General features: G+C 50.1%; 1 protein-coding gene across 1 annotated transcript; it reads left to right on the plus strand.

Moving 5' to 3' along the window:
• The first annotated feature begins 4,842 nt into the window (after positions 1 to 4,842).
• CSNK1E (casein kinase 1 epsilon) lies at positions 4,843 to 26,292 on the plus strand. The gene is made up of 10 exons (XM_075500760.1): positions 4,843 to 5,102; positions 9,133 to 9,220; positions 15,215 to 15,325; positions 15,488 to 15,636; positions 16,338 to 16,566; positions 23,033 to 23,203; positions 24,742 to 24,890; positions 25,413 to 25,605; positions 25,703 to 25,842; positions 26,227 to 26,292. Exons 2-10 carry the CDS (start codon positions 9,145 to 9,147, stop codon positions 26,257 to 26,259), a joined length of 1,251 nt encoding a protein of 416 aa, XP_075356875.1. The 5' UTR covers positions 4,843 to 5,102; positions 9,133 to 9,144; the 3' UTR covers positions 26,260 to 26,292.

Genomic DNA, 26,292 nt, shown 5'->3' on the forward strand with positions numbered 1-26,292 from the left:
TGGTGACAGGTGGGGACTGGGGATGGAGGGGACCTGCCACTGACCGACTGCCCAGGAAGGCTTGGACTGGTGACAGGGAGCAGCTTGTGTGGAGGGGGACAGCATGTGGTGGGAAGGCTGGGAATAACTGGCCATGGACACACAGCTGAGCCAGACTGGCACTGCCTGGGCAGGAGACTGGGCCTGGGAGTGTGGTGGGGAAGAGACAGGGAAGGGCAGGTGAAGTGGACGTGGGAGGGGGCAATGGCCGAGCCTGGAGTCCAGGACTTCGTGACAAGCCTGAAGAAGGGAAGCCAAAAGTGGGAAAGCTTGGGTGGGATAAGGGGAACAGGGAGGACAGCCACATCAGCTTGTGTTTCTGGGACCACAGATTTTTCCAGTGCCCGAACAAGAGTCTTCTCCCAAGTCTTCTTCCCAAGTCTTACTGCTCCTGTGCTGTAACCCCAAATGCCACCCAACAGTGCATCTTACCTCTCACCAGCTCTGCTCCTCACTGAGGACAACAGGCCACTATTGCTATCTGTTATATCAGAATACACATTTCTCATTACTGAGAAATGGCAGCACCAAGGCTGGCTGTACAACTGCCCTTCAATGTCCTCATGCATATGAATTACGGTTGAGTCTTTAATTATGTGGCCACAGATTTATTTTCCACAGGACACCTGCAGCACACAGGTTAGATGGTGCTCTGGATGAGTCTGGGCTGTGTCATGAAGAAGGCTCTTTGCAGGGACTCAGCATCATCTTTTTTTTTTTTTTTCTCCCCAAAGTGTGAAGAAAAAGTAGTGACTCACTGCTGAGGCAGTTGTGTGCTGGCCTGGATCCCTGCCCCTGCCGCGGATTTCCTACCTGATGCTGAGCGAGTCACTCACAGCAACCTTTTCAGAGGTAGCTATTAGCTATGTTTTATTTATTTTGGTGTTTTGCATTGTTTTTAGCCTTGTGCTATCCTGGGATCCTGATGTCTCATTTGCAGGAGTATTTATTGCTCCCTGCTGCATGTGAATGGGGACTTGCACTTGACTGTGGAAAAGGCTTTAAAATGCAGAGGGCTCTGGCAAAGCGCTCAGATCAGCATCCCCACCTTGCAGGCTGCATTTGACCTTCCCTCCAGGAATGCTGGGTCTTCTCTAAAATGCTACGCTCTTGCTTGGTATGAGTATTGAAAAGGCAAATCCATTATTATTTGGGAAGTACTGAGAAGCTAGAGTGTGTACCTCATAAAAAAGACCCTATGAACATTAATCATTGTTTTTTGAGTGGGGGCTGCATGTTCTGAATAAACTGTGAGTTAATGCTTTGAACAACTCTGTTCTGCTCTGTGGGATGTGTCAAGCCACAGGTACCTGCCTCCTCAGGAACCTCTGCTCTTGAATTGCAGGTGGAAACGCGTTTGTTCTCACTTCTCAGCTTTTCTTGCTTTCGCTGGCCTTGCAGAAGTAGAACCTCAGCACAGAGTTAAAGTTTTCTCTGCTGTTTCCCTGATTCCTCAACACTTTCCTAGCACAGGCAAGTCTCTCTGTGAAGAAGTGGCTTTGGTCTTCAAAGCAGCATGTCCCTCTCCGGATAGTGGGCGAAATGGGATTCTGCTCACTGTGGGTCAGGCAGAGCTGCCAAACGCGACCTGGCATTTCTCTGAGGTCTGCTAGGTTACTGGAGCTCAGCTTTCCCATGAGTTTTACTAGGTGCTATGAATATCATATACGGTGACACTGGAAGGCCACCCAGCAGTGACACTGTGAATAAACAGGGCAATTCTAGCCCTTCTTCTCCTTTCCTACCCGAGGAATGACATGGTGGGCAGTGGTGATGCTGGCTGGATGCCCAGTGAGGTATATTCCCCTTGGAGACACTAGCCTGCAAGACTCAGCCTAAGACACATCACTGTGGGTTCCCTCTACAGCACTGCAGTGTGAGCACTGGGGACTGCCCAAGGACCTTCCCATGAGAACAGCATGGTAGCCAAAGGGCCTGCAAGCAGAGCCACCCTGTGTAGCCCATCTTCGGCCTGCTTGCCTTCAGCAGCAGCACTTCCTGGATCGTCTAGGGATGCTTTGGCCATGTCTGAACCCCGTGAAAGGTAGACATGAGGTGTCCCGGGTGCAGGTCCCCCAGTTGCTGAGCCAAGGGGCTTGGCTAGAGCCTCGACTCCCTTCCATGTTCTGCACCCAAAGATCCTTCCCAGGCAAACCAGGGAAAAGGGGTGAGGCAAGGCCTCCTGGGGTCTCATCCTGGCATGGGGTTGCAAGTATGGCTGCGGCTCACTGCTGGGTCTGGGAGGTTAGACAGCCTTCCAGGTGCTGTTGTTTAAACAAAATCTTAATGTGCCTTTGTTGTTGTATTCTGGTGCTTCATACAAGGTTAGACCTGAGGGAATGGTCATTTTTGGAGAGGGGCGCAGAGAGGAAAAGATGCTTGTGGCTACCGCTGCACACCAGTTTGGTAACTGGAGAGGAATGGAGATAACCCAGCACAGATTGTGAGCATGGATTCTGCCTGTCCCTCAGATTTCTTCTCTTCCCAACCCAGCCCCAACCTCTCTCCAGTCAGGGTCCTGCTGCTTGTGTTTTATATATAACACCTACCTTTTTTAGACACTGGGGCAGAAGTTACCTGCTGTACTGCTGGAGCACTGACAGTCCTGATGGAGACAGGGTCCGCACAGTTCTGGCTGCTACACACATAGCCAAAACCAGCAGCCCCTGGCCCAGGCTCCGTAACATAAATCACTCCATAAGAAGAGGTGTAACTAGGCAATGCTTGGAGAGAAGAAGGTGGGTGTTATTAGATCACATGGTTAGCCAGGCTAACAGCACTAAAAGCTTGATTACAATTCAATTAAGGGAATGTTTCTAATTAAAGAGTTCTTATTTTAAGCCCTAAATGATTAAAATAAAGGTAGCTGAAGTGTCCGTACACACATTCCAATTTCATCCCCAAGGGCTGTGTCTACATTTGGGATTTCTTCAAATTCCCTCCTGCCGCCTCAACCAGCAACAGGGGGAGAGCTGGCGTTGGCCACCGTCCCCCCAGATCCTACACCCGCTTGCCAGGCAGCGTCACCCCAAACTCTGCTCCCACCGGCCACGCTGAGGATCTCGCACTGACTCTCCTGGGATCCGATTTGGATCCATCCTTCCAGGAGCCGTCTCTGGCAGAGCCCACCTCGCTCAGTGCCTGTATGGGCCTGCCACTTGCAGCAAAGTTGTGAGCGGTGTTGGGCTCCAGCAAATTCCCTCTCGGCTGATGTGCACCCACCCAGGGTAGGAGGGCAAGCCCTCGGCTGGATTCGGCAGCGGCTGCGTACTTTATTACCTACCTTCCCATCTGTTCGCTGTTACGTAAGCTGTGAAACTACAGAGGTTCAATGGAGCATGTGTAAGGAAATGTCATTACTACGAAAAACTCAATTAAATTTTAACTTCTCAGAATGGAGACAAAGTTCTGTGATAAAATTGGCCTGGCAGTGACAGAGGGAAACAGGGCTGTTTCCCAAAGGGTTGCATAACACAGGAACTATTCCCAGGTCTCAATAGTCCATCAACTCGGTGTGGGCGCTGACTGGCAGCGGGATTCAGAGCATTGTGGCCCACCATCTTGGCATGACTTGAAGGAACGACTGCTTTTTGCACCGCACAATGCCAGCAGGGCTGCAACGTGGTGCCTCTTGGTGCCAACAGACCGTGCTTACGTTGCGTATTTGGAAGTTGACGTGGGGGTCCTGGCCTAGATGCGTCTATGGGCTGGCCTGGTATGGGAGCCCTTGAGCTCTCCCCCATCACAATTATCTCCTCCACCCTTAGCTCGACTGCAAGAACTGCAGTTCTTGACTTGCAATGACTGTGCCGAAGCAGCTCCTCCCTAACGAGGCATCCTGGTGCCTGTGAAGCTTGGCAGCGTCTGGCTCTTGCCCCACAGGACCTACTGCTGTTCCCTTCCCTCCCACCCTACGCTGGCCTCCAGCCTCCCCCCGCACTCCTGCTCCCAGAGCCCACAACAGCCCTCTCTCTTCCTCTGCCCATCCAGCCCCAACCTCCCGCCTCCCAGGAGCCCCCAAACACTTCCCCAGCCTGGGCTCTGCTCCTGCATTCCCATGCGGGTCCAGTACACCCTGGCTGCCTCCTCCTGACTCAGCTGGCTCTTTCTGAGCTGCTCCGGGGCTCACTGCAGCGCACAGTGGCCACCTGGCCCGCAAACACCCCGGGGTCTGGGGGGTACCCCTGGCTTTGCACCTATCTGCTGGGGGGTGCCCCGCTGACCTCTGTCCGTCCGCGTTACGGTTTATGCGTGCGCACCGACATTTGTGTGGGTTTGCAGGTGCTTCACCCAAGGGGTGCCCACCGCTCCCGGGGGGCACGAGCCGAGGAGCCCTGACCCTCTCTGTGGGGTTCGGGTGGCTCCAACGCCTCATGGGCCTTCCCCCTGGACCCCCGCTTGGCATCCGCTGCCATCGCGACGGGACCCGGCGCCCTTGTGTGAGGATCCCCAAGCGGGGCTGAGGGCTGATGACCTTGCTGTGGCAGCAATGGCGCCATATTGGGGCTGCCCCACTGCCCCCCACCGCAGTGGGGTGCCACGGGTGGGCTGTTGCCCCACTCCCCTCCGCAGCGTCCCGCTGAGGAGAAACCTTCAGCGGGGAGCCCGGCGGCCGCTGAGGGCAAACGTCCCGCAAGCTCCCGCGTGTGCGGCGGGGTAGGCCTCCCTCTCGCCGGGTCTGAGCGGGGAGGCCGGGCGGGAGGGCAGCGGGAACGGCGGCGGGCGGTTGCGCCTTTAACGGCGGGCGGAGGAGGAGGAGGAGGAGGAGGAGGAGGAGGGCCGGGGCTGCGCTGGGTGACATCAGTGGGTTTGGCTCCGGGGCTCAATGGAAACTGGGTGAGCGCCGGGCTGTGCCGAGCACACGCCGGCTGGAGGGGACGGCGAGCGGGCGGGAGGCGGCAGGCAGCGCCGCGCCGCGCTGAGCCGAGCCGAGCGAAGGAGGGACGCGCCGGGCACGGCCGCCACCAGCCCTCCCCAATCCTCCGTCATCCTTCCCGCCGCGGCCGCCTGGCCCCCTGACAGCCGGCGGAGCAGCAGCCCCACACGGCCCCCTTCCCGCCAGGGTGGGTATGGGGGGCGCCCGCCTCCATCTTGGGGCGCAAACCCCGGGGGAAAGGCGGCCCCTCCGGCTCTTTGTGTGCGCGGAGGGAGGGGGAGGGGGCGGGGGAGGGGAGGGCAGGGCGCGATGCGCCGGGCCGGGGGGGCAGTGGGGGACAAAAGCCCCTTTGTGGGGGTGCGGGGAGGGGGTCGCCCCCTCCGGCGGCGGCGGATTTTGGGGGGGGGTCCCCCTTTTCGCCTTCTCCCCCTGCCGGGGCCCTGCCTGCCGACGGGGCCGGGGCGAGCGGGGAGGGGTGCCGTGCCCTTCTCGGCGGGGGGCTGCGGGGGTCCCCGCGGGGGCCGCCCCCGGGTGATTTAACCCCCCACCCTTCCCGCTCGCTGATGTTCCTTGTCTCCCTCCGCATCTCCCCTCATCGCCTCTTTCGGGGGGTCTGTGTTTGGGGGTGTGTGGGGGGGCTCGGTGTTCCCTTTTGTGCGGGGTGAGGGGCGGTGGGGGCGGGGGTCCGCGGCCGGGAGTGGGGGGGGACGACGACGAGGAGAAGTTCAGCGCCGTTCCCGGGGGTGGCTGCTTTTTGTTACCTACCCGGAAAAATAACAGCCCGGGTAAGGCTGTCTTCGCGTAGTGTTTTGCCTGTAGGGGGTGGGGGTGTAAGGGACATATTTCTTATTATTTTTTTGTTCCCCCCCCGTTTTCCTGTTGTGGCTATTTCTTCCTCAAATGTAGTCCAAATGCTCTGTACGTGCGGTTTCTCTCCCCCCCATCTTATTTCTGCTCTCCTTTTTGTAAGTGTGAAAGGGTCTGGGGGGGGTCGATGTTTTGCATTTCAATCAAAATGTAATTTTTCCTCTTTTTCTTTCCCATTTTTAAGCCAGTTCAAATTATTGTTTTGCCAGCCTCTTCCTTTATTCACACACGCACACACACAAAAGCCATGTAAAGCCTTTATGGTCTATGGGCAAAGCAGCCCCCACACTTCCACTGAAAACCGGAGCGGTGCTGGGCTCGGCAGCCTCCATTATGGAGCCGTGGGTTTGGTTTTGCGTGGCCTTTGCTAGCCAGGGCATCTTCTCACTCCCGACCCCCTCAGGTGGGGCCGAGGTGGTGCTCCCGTCCCCCCCTGAGATGGTCCCTGCATCTTCGGTCGCCATCGGTGCTGGCACAGAGGAGCGAGATCAACTCTATCGTGTGTTTATATAATGGCCTTTGTGCCTGTACGTGGGTATTTTATATTATATAAAAGGGGATTGGTGCAAAATGGTGTGTGTGGCGAAGCAGTGCTGGCGGCTGGATAGTATTTTTTTTTTTTGAGGCTGTGTAGTATATTGTAGGTGTCTGTGTAATGTTGGATATTCACGTATGCAAACGCTCATGAAGAGCACATGCTTGCTTTGAGGTTGTATGTGTGTTAATCCCTTATGGAAAACTAAATGGTTTAACTAAATGATTGCCCTGCAGCCCCTGGGAACGCTGGAGAGTGCAGGAAGGGTGGCAGGGCAGGGGGGGCTAAGCCTGCTGAGGGGGGTGAGAGGGAGGGATGGCTTTTTGAATTTTATATGTGTAAATAATATATAGAGAGTAACATACATTTCATATATAATACTATACATTTTATATGTAAAAATTTCTTCTCCTTGTAATAGTAGACTTGAAGATCAGATGATAAGGGTGGAAGCTGTAGATGGTGGGGGTACGCGTGTGAAGTAGAAGCAAATGTGGTAGATGTTTGAACTCCTGGAGCAGTTGTTGGGGAGTGGGATGTGTGAGTGTGTCCTGCCTGCTCCCCTTACCATGAATCCAGGCTGTTGCGCTCTGGCTATCCTCCACCCAGGTTTTCTAAGCACACTTGTGTGTGTGTTGGGGGGGAGATAAGGCAAAATGACAGCTGTGCGAGACCGTGATTTTTCACTCCATTATCCTGCTTCCCGCTTCCACCCCCTCACCCCGGAGCATTTTTTAGATTCCCCTTTGGAGCCTGTTGCTTAATCAGCTAGAAGGGCTGCTGCCTAGTTGTGCGAGAAACCCTTCTTAACCTGGCTCCTGCCTGTCCCAGAAGGGTGGGACCAAATTTAGGCTTGGGACTGTGGTGTTGCAGAGCAGTAACTGCTGTGCCCTGGTGCAGAGGGAACCCCGCCGGGACCTATTGCCCAGCCTCTGCAGCTTGCTTGGCTGTGCTTGTCGTGGCTGGGAGTTGGACTCGAGTGGAAGCGCTCAAGGTTAGCAGGCCTGGGCAAACACGGCCGTGAAGGAAGGAGGTTTGAGAGCTGTCCTCTTGATGGTGGTGTGACGGGTTCCCGGGGACACAGACCTTTGATCGTTTATTGGAGTAGGAGTGTAAGCAAGTCAGATGTATGTTAATATGGTTATACAGAACAGCAGGCAGCGGATAAAAATCATGTCTGTTTGCTGCGCCCTCACCCAGGTACGCCTGCCTCCTGGTTCGGTTCCCAAGGCTCTGCCTACATTCCTTGTAGTAAGAAAGTCAGAAATAGCCACGGGGTTTTGTAGACTTTAGACACACAGAAACCCACATGCATAAGTAAATACTAGGTGAGGGGACTCCACCTCTAAGTGTTTTGTGTGTGGTTTCTGGTGACTGGAGCTCTACTTTCAGGGTTCACAATGTCCCCTGAATGCCTTGATAGGATTATTTCTCTGTATGTCTCTGCAGCCCGTCCATTCCTCTTTCTGTAATCCCATCTCCTGGGGCAGGAGAAGCAGCTCTGGGTTTATAGTATGCTCAGAATCCTGTAGCTGGGATTATTTTTTTTGTGCTTGTGTCTCACAAGGCCATTCCTCCCTTCTTTCCTTCAGTGATGCTTCCTTCCCACTGAGCTCCAGCAAGGGAAAGTTCCTCTCACCTACTTGTGAAAACATGAATCATTCCTCACCTTTCCTGTCCCCAACAGGCTCTGTGTCTGCATTTTGTATGCTAATAATGTGGCATTGCATAAATTAGAAGTGTGGCAAATCCCTCTAAAAGGAGCCATGTTGGCTGTCTCAGGAAGAGCCACGGTTCCTAGAATAAGTTGGTGGCCATGGAAGGGGTGAGGGTAAAGGGGCTGTTAAGGGGGGAACTGCTGGAACTGTATTTGGCCAATATGTTTGTAGCAGAAGTTGAGGTTGGCAGGGAGGACAAACTCTGTGGCCGTGGTCCTTCCACCTAGTTGGTTTTCTGTGGAAGGTGAGTAGGCTAAGCCTGGGCATGTCGATGGGGTATAGCAGGTCAAAGGGTTAGCTAATCACCTCAGGTAAAGGGATTAGGAAAGGCCTGAGCTGCTAAAAACAAACAGCTGGCACACCTGGGTAGGCAAGAGAGACAGAGAGGCTCAGGTAGACCGAAGGAGGCTGTGATCCCATCAGCAGAAGTGCGTGGAGATAAGCAAATGGTGTTCCTAGTCAGTGCTCGCCTCGCAGGGTTCAGTTCAGCGAGATGTCTCCTCCCTGTCCCCTGTGCCAGCCCCCGCCTAGGGGCGATGGAGTCGCTTGCTTCTGGCAGTCTGTCTGTCTCTTGCAGCCCTTGGGTCCTGTGCTTCGCCACCACCGAGATGCTGGTCTAGGGCTGGGACAGAGAATGCTCCTTCTCATAGGGTTTATTATGCCTGTCCCTTCTGGTGTCTCATGAGGTTACTACTGTCCTGGTGCCAGGTACTGTAGGTTACAAGGTGCAGTACCACCTCTCTTCAACAGTAGTGTGAAGTGATCACCCACTGAAACCTTCTTAGGAGGGATTTCCTGCCCCCTCCCATTCTCTGCCAAAATGGTGAGGAAGAGATTCAATCCTTCTTCATTCCCATAATGGGAATGTGGAAAACATGCTTGAAAGGGTCATGTTCCTGCAGCATTTCTAGCTCATGGTGTCCCTGGACATCCAGGAGATCAGGAGAGGTGATAGAGGCCGTGTAGAAAGTGAGGTATTTCAAGATGACAAACTGTACCCAGCCTCTGGGTGAAGTGGCGAGGTCTCTTCTGTAGCCTTACATGATTCACTTCCTGTTTCTGCTCTGACGCTGTGCTTTCTGTGCTTCTTTTCTCAGCACGACTGAACCATGGAGCTTCGAGTGGGGAACAAATACCGGCTGGGCAGAAAGATTGGCAGCGGTTCGTTTGGAGACATTTACCTAGGTGAGTGTGAGTCTCTGTCCTTCCACTTGCACAGTTGTTTTTCTCAACTGTGTCATTGTTTTGGGGTTGTTTTTCTTGCCTGTTGATATTTGTGGGCACCATGTAAAGTTGGAGGTGGTGGAGAGAAAAAGAGCTTCAAGGAATACTGCTAGTTGCTGCTGGTCTTCTGATGGCAAAGAAAGTGGGATGAGCTCAGTTTTGCCTTGCAGGTGTTGGAGATACAGTGGTGTTTGATCAGACTGATTCAGATTTGGACTATTCAGGGCATATTTGTCATACACCCTACTCCAGCTCTCTTGCTTCCTTTTCTTGAGCTTGGGTGTGTGTGGGTATAAACTCTGTAAAGAGTGGGTGGTGGAAAGGGAGGAGACGGCTGTTGCTTCAGGGTAGAAGGAGTAAAGTTTTGGGAAGATTGGTAATGGAAGAGGTTGTCCAGCACCTGTGAGAGAGGGGTCTGAGACCAGGAGATGTAAAACAGGTCAGCGAGGCTGGCCTGGTTAAAGTCCTGGGGCCCAGATCTGTTAGATCTGTAATGGGATTTAGAGTTAATGTCTGGAATGACCTGAGCTGGGAGCTCAATGGAGAGAGCCCATGAGACGCTGGGTTTCCTGTTACCACAGCAGGTCACCTGGGGAGAAGTTCTTCCAAGCCAACATGCTGATGTGTAGATATGTTTACCTATGGCTTTGCCTGCTGATGTTTTTATTGGCTCAAACCATGTGAGGCTGGAGTGGCAAGACTACCCAGTAGCCTGATCGATCCCTCCATGAGAGCTTGTGTGGCTTTACCTGTCATCTAGTTCTCACCACTACCTGTTTAGCTGTAGTCCTGCAGGCCAGCAGAATGATTGCCATGCCCATTCTTGGTGTTTGCACCCTTTGGGTACTTACAGATGGTCATCATATGCTCCTTGACTGTGAAGTTGCTCAGTTGAGTTCTGTTTTGCTTCCCAGTACATCCACCACTCCTCACTCTTGCTGCTCCTTCAGTTCTTCCCAGTTTGTCCATCTGCTGAGCAGCTTGGAGCCTACACAGCATTCGAGGTGTGGCATTTCCAGTGCTGGGCAGCAAAGGGCTACCCTTGAGTCATCTGTAATGTGATGCCTCTGCATAGACTGCTTTGGATCTCCTTGGCTTCCCCCATCACCAACACTGTATCAAGTTGCAGAATTGGCCTTAGTGCACTGTCAGCTGTATTGTAGGAGATCTCTTTTAGGTTCTGCAACATCCTCCCATCCCGCCCTGAGTTCCTTTTGTTGAATACCTCTAGTTCAAATTACTTTTTCCCGTGTTTGTAAATCACCTTCTGTTTTCTACCTCTGGCTTTTATCTCCAGTTCCCTCTTGCTTTATTATTCTTTCTTGATTGGTGTTGGCAGCCTCTCTTGATTAAGTATCCTGTGGGAATCATCAGTAACAGGCTTTGTTGCCACCTTTATCCAGAGCACGAACAAAGATGATAAATGATGGATCTGAGATCCCAATTCCACCATGTGCTGCCTTCACTTCAGCCTGCTCCTGTGTGTCACTCCTCTGTGGCCCACCAGTGTCTGGAGTGACAGTGCTTTCAATTCCCAGGTGCTAGGGATTGAGGGGTGATAGCCCAGACACAGCATTTTCCACCTATGCTAAGGCTTGAAGCCTTCCAGACCCTCTCTAGGACAGTAGAAGCTGTCAGGATCTTGCAAAACATCTGGGAAGCATGTGGAGAAAGAAGGGAGGTACTGAATGGCAAGGCCTCTGCGACACATAAGAGGTCATCTACCTGTGCAAAGGGGGCATGGAAAACACAGGCTCTGGTGAAGGGGTTGTGCCCGCCTTGCCCATAACCAAACAACATGAGAGACAGAGGAAGCCTCAGTGCCCTAGTGTGGTGAGCACAGCGGGATGCCTCCAACTGCCGAGTTCAACCAAGTTACTTGAATGCAGTATCAAAGCCCTTGTGATGTTCATTGAGGTGCAAGCCAGCGTGTTTTGAAGCAGCGATAGCGAGACTTCTTGGAGCCTGGGTGACTCCCCAGCCTGGAGGGATCAGGCATGTAGTCTCTGGTGGTGCGTCTGGAAGATGCTTGTGCTCATGCTATGCTCTCACGGTCTGTTCTGCAGACAGAGGGACTCATTCATGACGACTTCTCTCCTGCACCAGATTCACCTCGCAGTTCTCTCTCTTGATAATGGTGTGGAGATGGAGCAGAGACAGACAAGCCCTGACTGTCTCTGAAGGCAAGCATGGGCTATATGGTTTGTTCCCAGCTTCTCCCTCTCAGGATGCTAGTGCCTTCACCCTCTCTTTAACCAATGGGTGCTGTGTGCTGTGTTCTTCGGGATTTGCTTGTGGGTTTTCTGTCAGAAGGAAACTTGAATTTCCACATGGGCACACACAAAGGATGGACTCCTCTTAATCCTCGGCTGGTACTTAAAGCACAATGCCTTGCTTCTGTGCTTTACGTTGGGGGATAGATGTGCTATGGGGGGATTCCCCCAGTGTTGGCTCAGCAGGCTGGGAAATGAGATCCAGCTGCCCTGGGCCTTGGCTACCCCATTTGCCTCTAAAAATGCTCACTCAGAAGAGCAAAACCCAGTTTGCAGAGGAATTGCCGAGACCTTTGGGTCGTCAGAGGAGAGGGGCTTTGCCAGAGGTGTTGGCCGAGAGGCAGGGCAGGGTTGCTGGACGTGGCAGGAATCGTTGGGGCTGGGATGCACTGGAGGGGACATTGGCGGTGGAGAGGAACTGGGGATGGTGGGGCAGACAAAGCATGCTGGGACCTGCGCTGGCTGGGGACAGTTCCTGGTGGCAGGCTCCTCCCTTGCTGGGAGGGGAGTGCCTTCCCTTTGTTTCCTGGCCTGTTAACTCTCTCTCGCCCTATCTGACTTCTTCCATCTGTTCCCATCCCTCCATTCTTCCCACACCAAGCTGGCCAGAGGGGAGCGGGCAGTGGGGGGAGTGGGGGGATGTGCCTGTTGTCTTGCCCGATGTGCAGGGAGGGCGGTGTTTATTGTATCAGACATGCAGTAAGGCTTTCACTGCGAAAAGATCCTGTTTAGCCGGTGACATTCTCTGTCCCCGGGGCCCCGTTTCAAATGGCTTGTGATGAATGAGTTGAATTTGTGCAGCCCCCACAGCGGAGCGAGACTGGGGGTGGATGTTAGGAATTATCCCCAATCCTACATACGTCTCTCGAGTGGCTGAAGCTAGGCAGGCTCTGCTGCGTTTGTCTGAAACATGGTGCTTTCCAGTCTGGAGAGGGAGCGGAGAACTGTTGCTTTTGTACTTGTGTCTTTAAAAAAGATGGTGGTTAAAGCGTGGAACAAAGGATCAGAGAGACTCCTGCCCTTGAATTCCCTCCTCGCTTGTGGTGATCTCAGTCTGGGTAGATCTCTAGCCATAAAATGGTAGAGGGAGCAACCTGAAGACATATGGGGGTTTGGGGAGGGGGCGAGACTGAAGTGTTCAGTTGGTGACCCCCTCAGCAAAGAATAGCTCCTCATTAGGTCCACTGGTCCTACTTTTGCTGTTCCAGGCCACAGGTTTGTTTCTTCTTTTCCTAAGAGACTTAACGCCTATGTTTGGGCTATGGAGAGTATGGGGCTGAAGGCCATGTTGATCATTTGAATGGCATATTCACATTTTGCAGAATCTAAGTTTTCTTGATGCTTACCCCTCCTTTCCCTTTTCTTGCTTTACATACTCGCAGATAACACTCCCCACCTGCAGACAGCCTAGTAGATGGATGCATTGTCATCTTCGTAAACACACAGGGTAATGTGGAGATGTGAACTCGTTAATCTTTCCACTGTTCAACTTCGGGGAGTAGGGTTCATTCAAAATGCTAATGCTACTGCTGCCAAAAGTCAGCAAGACTTGTCATTGCCTGTGTGTCAGCAGATGGACTAGGAGAGGGAAAAATTCCCTCAGGGAACAGACAAGGGAGCTGCTGCAGAGCATTTGGAGGAAAGTCTTCACAAAGGCAGGGGAAAGAGAGAAGGGAAGGAAGCACGCTTATCTATTTGGATGTCCTGGGTGTTTCCATGCTGAATGAGGGCCAGTGACTGAACACTAATTTAAAAGGTAGATAGTAGTCCAGGGCCACATTTTTATGGTGATCTGAGCCCCTTTTCCTGCTCTTTTCCTCCTTGCACTCCTGCTGCTCATAAGAATGGTCCTGTGGTGGAGTGAAGGGAATGTACAGACTTGCTTTGTTGGCCAGTAGTTTTTAAGTGCAAAATGTTAGCATCTTTCCGAAAGTAACCATTGGACAAATGGCTCTAGCTCTCAGGATGGCTTTTTCCCTTTCCCTTTTCCTGGCTCTTGAGTAAAAACCCTTATTAAATTCATCCCATTGCTCCTCCTTCCCCTCCCTCAGAGCACCCTAAATAATTCCTCTCCCTCCTTAGTGTTTACAGCCTTCAAATATTTGCAGACTGTTGTCATGTCCTATTCTTCCTCCCCACCCTTCTTGGTTGTATCTCTTGTCTATGTTACATATTTAGCTCTTTTAATCTTTCTTAGTAAATCAATCCCTTTAGGCCCTGATAGTTTTTGTTCCTCTCTTACAAATTCCTAGCAGCTTGTCTGTCTCGACCAGATGCTGTAGTATCTAGATGACGTCTTTTTGCTAGCAGGCAGCTCTTGGCTAACTTTGTGTACAAGCCAGAACTCTTCAACAGGAGATGGATCTCCTTAGGATCCAGAGGAAGATGGGATCCAGTTGTGTGAATATTTCCTTTTTCTCTTTGGTCCCTGGCCCTGGAGGCAGTGTGTGAAAGAGCATGGATGGAGAGATCTATCTGCAGCTGTCCTTGTGGACTCTGAAAGTCTTATCACAGGGATCAGGAGGCACGAATTAGCCAGACCTACCAAAACTAGCTATGGGTTATCTACAAAACATCACCTTTGACTCCAGCTCATGTTTGGCATGCATGTTCTGGAGTAGTATATTTTATGACAGTGTTCATAAGCTGCTTATGATCAGAGCTGCTCTCTGATTTGTGTTTGAGTGCAACTTTTAGTAGTTCTGGATATGAGCAAGGGCTTGGCTATGTGTGTGAGGGGGAGAGAGAGAAGCAAGTCTTGAGTGTCATTCCCGTGACCTGTGTACAGATCTTCATTCTTTCCATTTTAGGATGATGTGAAACATCTGGAATCCTCTCAGCTAGCATGAGAGAAACACCAGCCTGTTCTTCCATTGACAGTGCACTTTGGGATCAGAGTGCTGCCTTTCGTGGCTGGCAGCTCAGTTCTTTTCAGAAAGAAGCGCGTGGGGTGGTGGTTTTGTGTCATCGCAAACTATCTAGCAATACCTTCAACAAAGGCGTCTGAGTAGCTTAATTCAGTACTGGATTCAGTTTATTTCTTCACGCTTCTAATTTAGCAAATGTTTCTGTGTTGGCAAAAGATAAAGGTATTATTAAAGCCCTCAGGAGAGGGAGAAGCTGGAGATTTGGGAATTGTCTGTATTGAGCAGGTCAGGGCTGTGGAGAAACCAGAGGTAGCTGGGAATGTTAGCAATGTCTTCTCCTGAACTAATTGGCTCTGGTGAAACGATGTACCTGAGGTAACCAGTAATTTTGCTTGGGAAGAGGTACTCCGTATCACTGCCTGGGGGGCTGGCTTGGGTTCAGGGGCTAGGTATATGATCAGGGACAGCTAAAACTTCCACTCAATTTAGGTACTGCTGATACGTATGGATTGACCTCCCAAAGTCTGGCGCTTTTTGAGATAACGAGGCAGTTAACACATTGTAGGACTGTTGTTCTAGCATGGCTGCAGGATCAGAGCTGGTTTCCTATTCATGTGCCTTCCTCTGGGCTTGCCTGTGCAAATGGCAGTGCTGGAAACTCTGTATGAAGTCGAAGTGGCTGAATCTCATTTCTGTCACAGAGAATAAATTTCAGGGCAAATCTTAAGGTTTTGGCATCTGTACAGGCCTTGTTAAAAGTGTTTAGCTTCAGTGGAAGCTTGCACAATCTTCATTTCACCCTCATTTCTATGCAGGAGCCAATATTGCGACTGGTGAAGAGGTGGCCATCAAACTGGAATGTGTCAAAACCAAGCATCCCCAGCTCCACATTGAAAGCAAATTCTACAAGATGATGCAGGGAGGAGGTGAGATGGGGAGGAAAGGATGGGGCCGGGGGAGTGGTTGAAGAAGGAAATTATTCTGGAGGGCCTTAGAAAGGAAATGGTTTGGTGTTACACATGATCTTCGTAGCAGGGGATGCAGCAGTTTTCCTCTGTTCCGTGGGCTTAATCTTTCTCTTTCCCCAGTGGGTATCCCCTCCATTAAGTGGTGTGGAGCAGAGGGGGACTATAATGTGATGGTGATGGAGCTCTTGGGGCCCAGCCTGGAAGATCTCTTCAACTTCTGTTCCCGCAAATTTAGTCTCAAGACAGTTCTGCTCCTGGCAGACCAGATGGTGAGTTTCCTCTGAAGTGTTTGTGCCTACTCTCCTTTTCCATGCCCTTCTTTTTTTTTTTTTTTTTCTTTCCCCCTCCCATCCCCACTGCTCAAGAACTGCTATATCCCAGGCTTTTTTGTTAAGTAGCAAGTGGCTGCCAGGTTTCTATTTCTTCATGAAGCTGGGGGCCTGGAACCTAGGTACTGCTGGCTTTTCTTGATCTCCATCCCTCCTTCCTTCCCCTGCTGCTCACCCTGTGTTAGCATTGTGTGCATAGATGCTTTTGCGTGTGTGATGAATGATTGGCATCGCTACCTGTCTCGACTCAACTGTCTGAGGGTTTAAGACCCTCAGCTGTTCTGGACCCTCTCCTTTCCCAGCGTGGCTAAGTTTGAAAGTTGACTTGTGTCAATACTGAAGCTCAAAGTTTTAGTCCGTATGAACTTGCTTCCCATCCTTCCTTGCGGTGCTAATGGTGACCTCCCCAGATGGAGGACTGGGCTGGTGCGCAGGGTTGAATTTCATCTCCGTTCTTCATCTCCAGATTCTTTTGCCTCCAGAGGGTGTCTTTTTCCTTGGCTGTCATCTCTGATATTCTCTGCAAAATGTCCCTTTCCCTGCTCTGACAGGCCAGTGTCCTGGACAGGGTATTTTTTTAACAGATGCAGTTATGATAAGTTACCTTCTCGCTTGTCTCTTTATTTATTCCCCTCCTCCAGATCAGCCGTATTGAGTACATTCATTCCAAGAACTTCATCCACCGGGATGTGAAGCCAGACAACTTCCTTATGGGCCTCGGCAAAAAAGGGAACCTAGTATACATCATTGATTTTGGTTTGGCCAAGAAGTACCGAGATGCCCGGACCCACCAGCACATCCCTTACCGGGAAAACAAGAATCTGACTGGCACAGCCCGTTATGCCTCCATCAACACCCACCTGGGAATCGGTGAGCCTGCTGTTGCCCCTTGGTGGGTCTTTCCAGGGGAGGTAGTGTGTCCTGAGAAGGATGGGGTTGGGTTCTGTGCCTGGCTCTGCTGCTGACCTGTGTTGAGATGGCGGGTAAATAACTGTTATGCCTGTGTTACCTCACCTGCCTTTCGTGGCACTCTGAGCTCCCGAATTGTCTACTAGTATGTGTTTGTGCGCTGCTTAGTACAGTGGTGCCCTATTTCTGCAGCAAGGCTGTGACCTCTCTGACTTTACTGCTACTAACTCTGCCTTGCACAATTTTTGCAGGCTGATTAGATATGTAAAGGAGACACTCATAGGCACTGAGCCTTTAGGGGTAAGTGCAATTGAAACCTCTCTTGTCGACTCCCGAGTGCCTTCATCAGTGATTACTCTGTAGCTGTCAGAGCTGGAGGATACAGGCCCACTGCAATATGGTGATGCTATTGTTACCCACCACTGAGGGGTGGGGACAGCCATGTGCTAGAAATGTAAAAGAAGCAGAAATGAGAGGAGGCTTCCTACTGCCTGGACATCCAGGTTTTGTGATTGAGGATTGGCTATCATGGGCCTTCAAAACATACGTGTGTCTGTGAACCACACTGCCCCGTTCACTTCTGAGAGAGATTGAGGCAGCTTTAGGGAGGTGGGGCTCTTCCCTTAGTGTTTATAGCTAGTACTGTGAGGATAAAACTAGGCTAGGAGAGAGTGCTGAGAGTTCAGCCAGGTCTTAGACTGATGATGGCCATCATCCCAGGTTTTGTAAAAACCTTGTGCAGGTTAGTACCCACTGCACTTAAACCTCCTGAAGTCACCCAGACTCTTGTCCTGGGAATGAGCCCCTGATGCACAACACCTGGTTGCTGTGAGGAACAGAGGGGAAAACCTCTTGCAGTTTTTTCTTCCATTCCCTGATAAGATACTTGTCTCTGGTGTGTGACCTTTTTCCCCTGCTTGGGCTAAACTTTGTTCACAGTGCGAGAGTTTCTTAGTTACCATGCGTTCTGAGCAGGCTGACTCGGTTCTGCTACTGGGTGGCAAATCCAAAGAGCAGAAACACTGAAGCTGCCCTGCCTGTGGACCCAGGAAAGTAGCTCCTGTGGTCGCAGCTCAGTTTGTATCTCTGGGAGACCTTATTCTGAAATGTATAAGCTGGGAATTTGAAAATCAGAGCAAGGAACTCAAACCTTTTAAACTAACAGCTTCCACAGGATTTCATGTCCTCATTCTTCCTAGGGAAAGCTTTCCATTCTCCCCTCTTGCAGATGGTTTCTCAGAAATCTTGGAGTCAAGGCTTGACCTGCAGAAAATAAAGCAGTTTCTCACTGTCTTCCTTGCTTAATACTGTATAATGGTAGACTGAAAATGCTTTATGTATATCGAAATAGGGAGTGTTGTGTGTTGAGAGTGGGCTGTGATCTCCTGACCTCTTCCACGTAGTAAAAATAGTTCTTGTAGAGCTTTCCGAGTTGGTCTTCTGTATTTTGGCTTGACCTGCTTATATATAACTGACTCTCCATTGAGTTCTCAGTCAAGATTTCCACAGCCATGGTAACTGCCATAAAGAGACATGCACAAAATAATCTCACTACTATGTCTGTCAATTCTTTTGTGTGTGCCTGCTTTGTCTGAACTGATCACGAGAGGCTAAATGTCTGGTTGTGGGGTAGTTTGTTTTTGTTTTTGGTTTTTTTTTTTTGAAGGACTTTATTATTCATCCCACCCCAACTTAGCCCTTTGCTACTGGCACTTGGCTTGTGTATCAGGATGAACAAACAATGTCTGAACACTAATCTAAGGGCAAATTGCATATGCCATCGGTCTAAGCACAGCCGTTGTTCTCTTCATGCCCTTTGCTTCAGGAAAGTCTGGGTGCGAGTTACTCTGCGCAACAGGTCTCGGGTGTATTATCTCCACATTGCAGATAGTTCCCCTGAACGGCATAAAGGTTACATGACTTGCCCGGAGGAAAGGGGATGGGGGTGTCAGGGTTGCAGTTGGAGTTCCTGTTTCTCAAGACCTTGCCACAGGCTGTATGACAGACACGTTTGTGAGTTAGTAGCATTGCCATAGGAACTGTCACTCTGAATTTTTTTACTTTTTTGAGACTAAATTCTCTGTCTTAATGTTACATTAATGTGGTTTAGGGAGAGGGAAGGAACCAGGTGCTGGGGTATTCGTGTGACGGGAATAGCAAATGAATAAATGCCTTTATTTGAATGTGCAAGCTAAGAGTTGGGCATTCCGATGTCTGGAGGAAACACATTCTTTTCCCAGTGACCGGGGGAAAAAGTAGGAGGCGAGATTGGGGAGGGTTTCCACAGCTGGAGACTTGCTGTTGGGGGAGTCATTGGACTGTGCAGGCTTTGGTTCACGCATTCCAGTCAATTTTCACATGCTCTGGGGATGAGAGTCCCTTGCACCCTCTGGAGCTTGTGAAGTCTGAAATAGATGCCCAGGGGTGCCCAGGAGACAGTCTTGGAAGAAGCCTGGTGGGCTCTGTCTGGATAACAGGAGGCTGGGGGTGGGGGGCAGTTCCTCCCCAAACACATCCTAGATGGCATCAGCATAGGCTGTGCAGATCATAAAGTTCTTCTGCTCATCCTGCCCTCTGTCATCCGTTCCAGATTTTTGTGTGGTTTTAAAGGCTGTTGCCATACAGTGGGGAGAGAAAGGGGAAGTGTAGTCCCAGCATGTGCAAAATCAGATCTGAGTATGTAGTCAGGAAAACATTGCTCAGTTAAGACTGCTTGCAGCTGGGAGGACTCCAGTGAAGACAGCTGATTTCTAGGGAGTCCTGAATGGGAACAGCATCACTTTGGATAGGATCATGGTGGAGGGAAGCACTGTGCTGGGAAACCAGGAGACGCTTTAGGCTGCAAAGAAACAAGTTTTGTCATGAACCTTGTGTCCAAGGCAACCAGTCCTTGGTCTCCTGTCTTTGCCCAAGCGTGTCTTCCCCAGGTAACTCACTGTCCTGATACTCACCCCTGACTCCGCTCCTTCTGAGGACCCTGCTTTGGGAAAGGAGTGAGGGTGTGGGCTGACTGGGAACCTCCCTGGGTGTGGGAGGGAACTGGCAGGAGATTGCTTGCGGAGTGGGTTGGGTTTGAGAGGTCATGCTGGGTTGCATGGGAAGGCAACCTCATGTTTTCTATTGGAAGGGGATTTGGGAGGGAGGGAGGGAAGGATGAGTGTCTTATAAGTAGCAGTCCCCCATGTATTGTAGGAGAGCTGAGAAGCTGAAATGAAATGGAGAGAGGAAGTGTGATGTGGTGTCACAGGTCATGACTGTAATCCTGCTTCTGGACTGACTTGCTCTGGGTGTGCATTCATGTCACTTGTGTTTCTCTTTTCAAACTGTAAAGTGAGTTTTTTTTTTTTTTTTTTTTTGCCTGCATCCCAGGGATGCTGCAAGAGTTAGTCAATGATTGTCAAGCTTCTAAAAGTGGAAAGTAGTGACATTAAATAATGTTTCTTTGGTGTGTAGAGGTGAACTTTTTTTTCTAACTCTAATTAACTACTCCACTTTTGCTGTCTAATGTTACCTAGTATCCTGAGGATGTTGGTTTATGAGGCCAGGGGAAAAAAAAAAATAATTTGGAAATGTGTAATAGTAACTGAAGATGAAACAAAGAAATGGGATGTAGGAACTGTTGTTCTTCACCATTATCCAAGGTTTAATTCAGGATCTTGTAGTTAGGGTTACAGGTGAAAGACAGCTACAGTGTTTTGAGGTAGCTTGACAACTGTGACCCATCATGTTGGTACTTCAGGCTTGTCATAGATTTGAATCTCACGGAAGTTGTTTAAGTGGGCTACAATGACCACTTACCTGACCACTACAATGACACACGTACCTGAGATATTGGACATCAGGGATGCCACGCAATCAGGCATTTATCATTTACCATTTTAATAATTAGGTGTTGTGCTTGCAGTTGTTTTTCCTTGATCATATTGCTGCATTAAGGCAAAGTTAGCTGTGTTTGCATGCATGTAATGGGTACTAGTGAGCTGCCCAGTTTGGTTTTGTTACCCCTCTCACTGCCTCTGGTAAGGGCTTGTAGCATCCTGCACTGACTTCAGGCTCCCTAACCTCAAGTCTCCAATTCCAGCCTTCCCCAAATCACTAGAACTGTGCCTAGGTGTACGTTCACAGAATGTCTCCTGTTCTGGATGGGGTCAGTGGCTGTGCTCAAAGGTGCTGTGCTTCATGCAAGTGGAGGTGTGTGGTCCAGTCTGCCCTAAGCAGTGTGGAGTTCAAGCAAGATTTTAGAGGCAAGATCCTAATTTATTCCTAAAAGGCTGATTTGCTTGTTCAGTAGGTTTCTCTGGTTCCTGCCCTGCCTTTCCCTACTCCTCTGAGGGGCACCACTATGCTCTAGACAGGAAACCCACAGTTACAGGCTTTAAAGCTAGAGCATGGATAAGTCAAGGGCTGGCAAATTGCAGGATTGAGGTTACACTTGTCTCTTGTGCTTTCAGGCCCCGGATGTGTGTTCTTACTCCATTTCCACACGCCTCCTGTCGCAGGACGTAGGTCATTGTCAAATATTGTTTAGTTTTATTTATTTGATATGCATAGTGTGTAATCACGGCCCTCTGAGAGTACATGTATCCCAACCTTAGGCCAAATGCAAAACTGGGGGTTTCTTTTCCCTGCTCCCTCCATAGCATCTAAGCATCTCCCAGCCAGTCATGTAGTTATCTTTGGCAGCAGCCTGATAAGATTAGGAAGTATTAGCCCCTTTAAAATGGGCAACCTGAGGCAGTAAGTTAGCAAGGTCAAAAAATGCTGTTATTTCTGCATGCTGAAAGTAAGACACTTTGGGGATCTGCAGGGCTGCTTTCTCCTCTACTCCTGCCTTGGAACATGGTGTTTTTATGGCATTTCATGTGCTTTGACCCAAAGGCTCTCTCCTCTCAGTTATGGGGTGATGAGACCCTCCTTTTCTTCTGTAACCACAGTGTGTTTTTTTCCCCTAATATTTTTAACTTGCCAAGCCCCCTAGTTCTCAAAAACACTAGGAGGTTATGAGAGAGATGCAGGAGGGAAGAAAGGCCCATGGTGACCCACAGCTTGTGTTGGTACATCTGGACATCTAGATCTGTGACCTGCTACAGCTACTCCTTCGTCAGGGTTCAGTTTCAGCTAGCAGAGTAAGGCATAGCTGTAATAATCTACTGGCCTTTGAATGGGGCAGGTGGTAGCCTGTAACTGATACTGAGAATTAACCCACAGACCAATACATAATCTGCAGCATCTTCCAGGACATGGCACTGAATCCAGCAAAATGTGCTGTAGTAGTAAATTAATCTAATAGACGAATCTCTTTAGCCTTTCCTCTACCCCTGAGCTTTCCCTCAAGCCATATTTTGCCGGTCTGTTATCTATGTAAGCTGTTCTCCTCAAGATGTAAAGTACTTTCTCCAAAGTGTTTATTTTATTTTATTTGGGAGGGGAACAAGGGCAAGAGCTTCTTGGCAAAATTTATAGATGAATTTGTAAGCATGTTGGAGGAGCTGGGAGGAGTTTCACAAGTTAACCAGTCAACATTTTCAGTTGCTGAGACTCTGCATCAACTCCATCTTGAGCTAACTTGAAACTTAAAATAGCTTGGCCATTCCAGAGAACAAGTTCAACGTGGAATGTTTCTGTTCGGGAAGCAATACTTTGTTTCGTAAATAAGCGTCTAAAAGCAGGCCCTTACAATGGCATATTAAGGGCAACCCTTGCTCTGAGTAGATTTGGTAGTGATGCCAGTTACACAGTCATTCCCCATTTGGAGGGGAACCTTTTGTTCAAACTATACCTCTGTATTCATGCCTTTTTCCTCCACAGCTTGAAAAATGCCACCAATCTGGAAAGATCTTTGCACAGTACTACTTGTTAGGCTTCTCTAAACTATCAACAAAGTCATTTGCCACAAGAAGGGGTTGCTGGTTCCTCATTTCTGCCCTGTGTAAAGAGTATCAGCAGGTTAATTGGAAGATGTGTTTGAAAGGGTTGTGTTGGCTTACCTCTGTTAGCTTTGTCTTTCCGTGACTACCTCTGTCATGACTAAGCCCCAGGGTGAAGTATCATTCTGGGTGGAGAAGTGTAGGTGCCCTTCCTCTGGGACCGGGAAGAGCAAAGTAGGCAGTGTTGCTGCAGCACTTCTTGAGCTGTTGAATTCTTGTGTGAATTAAGGCTTGTCCAAGTGAGGAGGTAGTCAGAGTAATTATTCATTTATGAAGTGGGTTGGGCTGTATGGGGAGAGGAGTGCTTTAACTCTTGCAGTATGAACATCCCCACAGGAATTTGTACTGGAATGTCTTTTATAAGTTTGTCTATCCATAGAAATCTACCAAAGAGAGAGGGGTTTTTTTTTCTTTGGTTCCATGTTAACCTCCAAAGCTGTGTGATTGCCAAAGCAGTTTTGGTTGCTACTCACTCCTTGCCCCTTTGTAACTTCTCGCAGAACAAAGTCGCCGTGATGACCTGGAGAGCCTGGGCTACGTGCTCATGTATTTCAACCTGGGCTCGCTGCCCTGGCAGGGCCTCAAGGCTGCCACCAAGCGCCAAAAGTACGAGAGGATCAGCGAGAAAAAGATGTCAACGCCCATTGAGGTGCTCTGCAAAGGGTACCCTTGTAAGTGCTCTGATCTTGATGGCTGTCATGTCTGATGCATGGCTTGCTCTCCTGCTGAAACTCCATGGAGTATTGAGTCCTGAAGGGCAATGCCTAGTACCCCCAGACCAGGATGTGCTGCTGACACCAGCGATGAGAAGGATAAGAGACCGGTGGTGATAGAGTCCTGGTTCAGAAGTGGGAAACATGTTTTTGTGGAGAGTCAAGCTTTGTGTTATTAAGGGCATGAGAGTGCTGAGAGGGATCTTTAGGACCTCAGAAACAGTCTGGAAGGGGGGTGGGTGGTGAGGTGAGAAGGTGTGCTGACGATCCTGAGTTTTTACTAGGTAATGAGGATGAGGGCCAACTGTGCTGAATCCAAGAAATAACCAGGCAGGGAAGTGGCAAATGAAGTTCTTTGTAGGTAAACGTGGAGTAATTTATGTGAGAGGAGAGAGCAGGCTTGGTCCTCATGTCATATGCAGAGTAGTAGGCTCTGAGCTGACCAGTGCCACTCACCAATGAGCTGTTGCAGTTACAATAGATGGTTCTGTGAAAGCATCAACTTTGCGCTTGGTGGGTACTGAGGAAAGTGGATCGGGTGTTAGGAATTACTAGGAAAGAAAAGTCCAAACAGTGTGCGTAAACCCATGGCCCACTTGCACCTTGCATGCACTGTGCAGCTCTGGTCCATCCCACTATTTCAGAAAGGATGTGGTAGAACTAGAAAAAGGTCCAGGAAAGGGCCAAAAGGGTGATCACATTCTATACAAGCAATGAGTTTGCTGGAACCTGGAAAAGAGGTGATTAGAGAAATGATAGAAGGCTACACTCTCGCTATGCCTCCGGAGGTTTGGATGGGAGCTGATTATTTGGTGGCCCTAATTATTGTATTGGAAGAGAAACAAAGCTGGTTCCTGCTAGCTTCAAAACAAAACAATGCGGTTGTTCACACAGCCAGCAGTAGACCTGTGGAACTTCTTCCCAGAAGATGTTGTGGATACTTAAAGCTTACAGGAGTTCAAGGAGAGATTGGACAAGTATGTGGAAGAGAGATCCACTGAGGGTTACTAAATAATTAGAAACCACATCCAGATCAGGAAGTTCCCTGAGCTGAAAGTAGGTGGAAGCTGGGCTAATGTCAATGAAAGTGTCAGACATGCTTGCCCCGATCTTTCTCCTGTGTAGCTGTCTACTTCTGGCCACTGCTTAAGACAGGCTACTGAACTAGGAGGACCTCTGATCTGAGCTGAGCTTCCCAAAACTCACCTCCACCTGTTCTTTAGGCCTGCATTCTTACTCTCCTTGAGCAGGCTCTGTGACTTGCTACCTCTTGCTTGGAGAAGCAGCCAGAAAGAGAGATGCATGAGCATTTCCTCTGGTAAAAATATGGATGGGATGGTCTTGGTGGCCAAAGCACTGCAACCGGCAGGCTCTGGTTTTGTTATGCAGCTCTGTATTTGTGCTGTCCTGGTCCAGCACACTGCTGCTGAAAGGCTGTGGTGGGACCAGGGGGGTTGGATGGTGTTCAACAACCAACTGTTCTCTGCTCCCTCCAGCTGAGTTCTCGACATACCTCAACTTTTGCCGCTCACTGAGGTTTGACGACAAACCTGACTACTCGTATCTGCGGCAGCTCTTCCGCAACCTCTTCCACCGCCAAGGCTTCTCCTATGACTACGTCTTTGACTGGAATATGCTTAAATTTGTGAGTGTGTTTGGGGAAAGGGCTGGGCTGGAGGGGCAGGGGTTGATTCGTATCATGGAGATGGGGAGGAAAGTTGGAAACTGCCTGTCATTTGTACTTATCTCTGGTGAGCAATTTGAGAAAGGGGACCAGGTAGAGTGAAAAGAGGCAGAGTTGTTTGGTGGTGCTAACTGGGGGATATAACTACTGTTGTATTAGTGAGTGTATCTGATGGAGCATGTGTGTTGATAGATCTATACCTATAGGTAGGTAGAGATAATTTTTCAGGAGAGAACTATATTTGGAGGTGGGACACAGATGTGGATTGCAATAGCAGCTGTAGTACCATATGCTTTCTTCCCTCTTTCTTCATGGAAGAGGATGAGGCCCTCTCTGGGTGGAGTGGAAGATGGTGGTGGGAGAACATGTTTTGGTGATGGAGCTCTGCTTTCTTGACATGATGGAGCACTGTGTGTTTTCTCTCTGGGGCTGTTTCTGTCTCTCCTGCCTGACAGCCCTGCATGGGGTTTCTCTCCTCCTCAGGGAGCAGCCCGGAACCCCGAGGATATGGATCGGGAGCGGCGAGAGCACGAGCGAGAAGAGAGGATGGGGCAACTCCGGGGATCAGCCACGCGAGCGCTGCCCCCCGGCCCGCCTGCTGGAGCCACTGCCAACCGTCTTCGCAATGTCACCGAGCCCATGGCCTCCACCCCCACCTCCCGAATCCAACAGTCCGGTGAGTGGGGTGGGAGAGCTGGGGGAGGATGCCACCCCTGTTACTGGCTGGAAACTGAAACGATTGACTGATGTTCTTGTCTTGCGTTTCTCTGCAGGAAACACGTCCCCCAGAGCAATCTCAAGAGTGGACAGGGAGCGGAAGGTCAGCATGAGGTTACACCGAGGAGCTCCTGCCAACGTCTCCTCATCTGACCTCACAGGGCGGCAAGAAGTGTCACGGATTTCAGCATCACAGGTGAGTCCCTGCTGCAACGTTCGTGGCCTTGGCCTGCATGTCCCAGAAGGACTAAGGGCCCCACAGCAGTTTTTACCTGATCTGCTGGAGCTGACATGCGCCTGAAGCTTTTACAGTGTGGTGAGGGGAGTGGTACCAGGTTACCTCTTGACTCTTCAGTTACACGTTTTCTGGAGGCCATGCTCAGTACTGTCTTCTTAGCTCTGCTTTGTTCTGAGTAAGCCTTCATCTGGTTGTCTTCCAGACCGCAGTGGTTTGGAGAAGTGGAACAGTAAACTCTTGGGAGGGAGGATATCCTGAGAGAACCGCACAGCCTCTCTGTTTTGGTGTCCGTCGTGCCTTTTTCTTCCTCTCTATCCCTTACCTATTCTTTTTCTCTTGTAGACAAGTGTGCCATTTGATCACCTTGGAAAGTGAGGAGCAATTGCCACTGGACCAGTGTTTGCTTAG

Source organism: Mycteria americana, chromosome 1 (genome assembly GCF_035582795.1).
Source record: "Mycteria americana isolate JAX WOST 10 ecotype Jacksonville Zoo and Gardens chromosome 1, USCA_MyAme_1.0, whole genome shotgun sequence".
NCBI classification, from domain to species: Eukaryota; Metazoa; Chordata; class Aves; order Ciconiiformes; family Ciconiidae; genus Mycteria; species Mycteria americana.

Excerpts from the sequence above, each read along its gene's own strand:
- CSNK1E (XM_075500760.1), top strand. The coding sequence starts at position 9,145 with ATGGAGCTTCGAGTGGGGAACAAATACCGGCTGGGCAGAAAGATTGGC. Across the intron at positions 23,204-24,741 it reads GCTCTGCAAAGGGTACCCTT|CTGAGTTCTCGACATACCTC; the intron begins GTAAGTGCTCTG and ends TGCTCCCTCCAG. Across the intron at positions 25,606-25,702 it reads CTCCCGAATCCAACAGTCCG|GAAACACGTCCCCCAGAGCA; the intron begins GTGAGTGGGGTG and ends GTTTCTCTGCAG.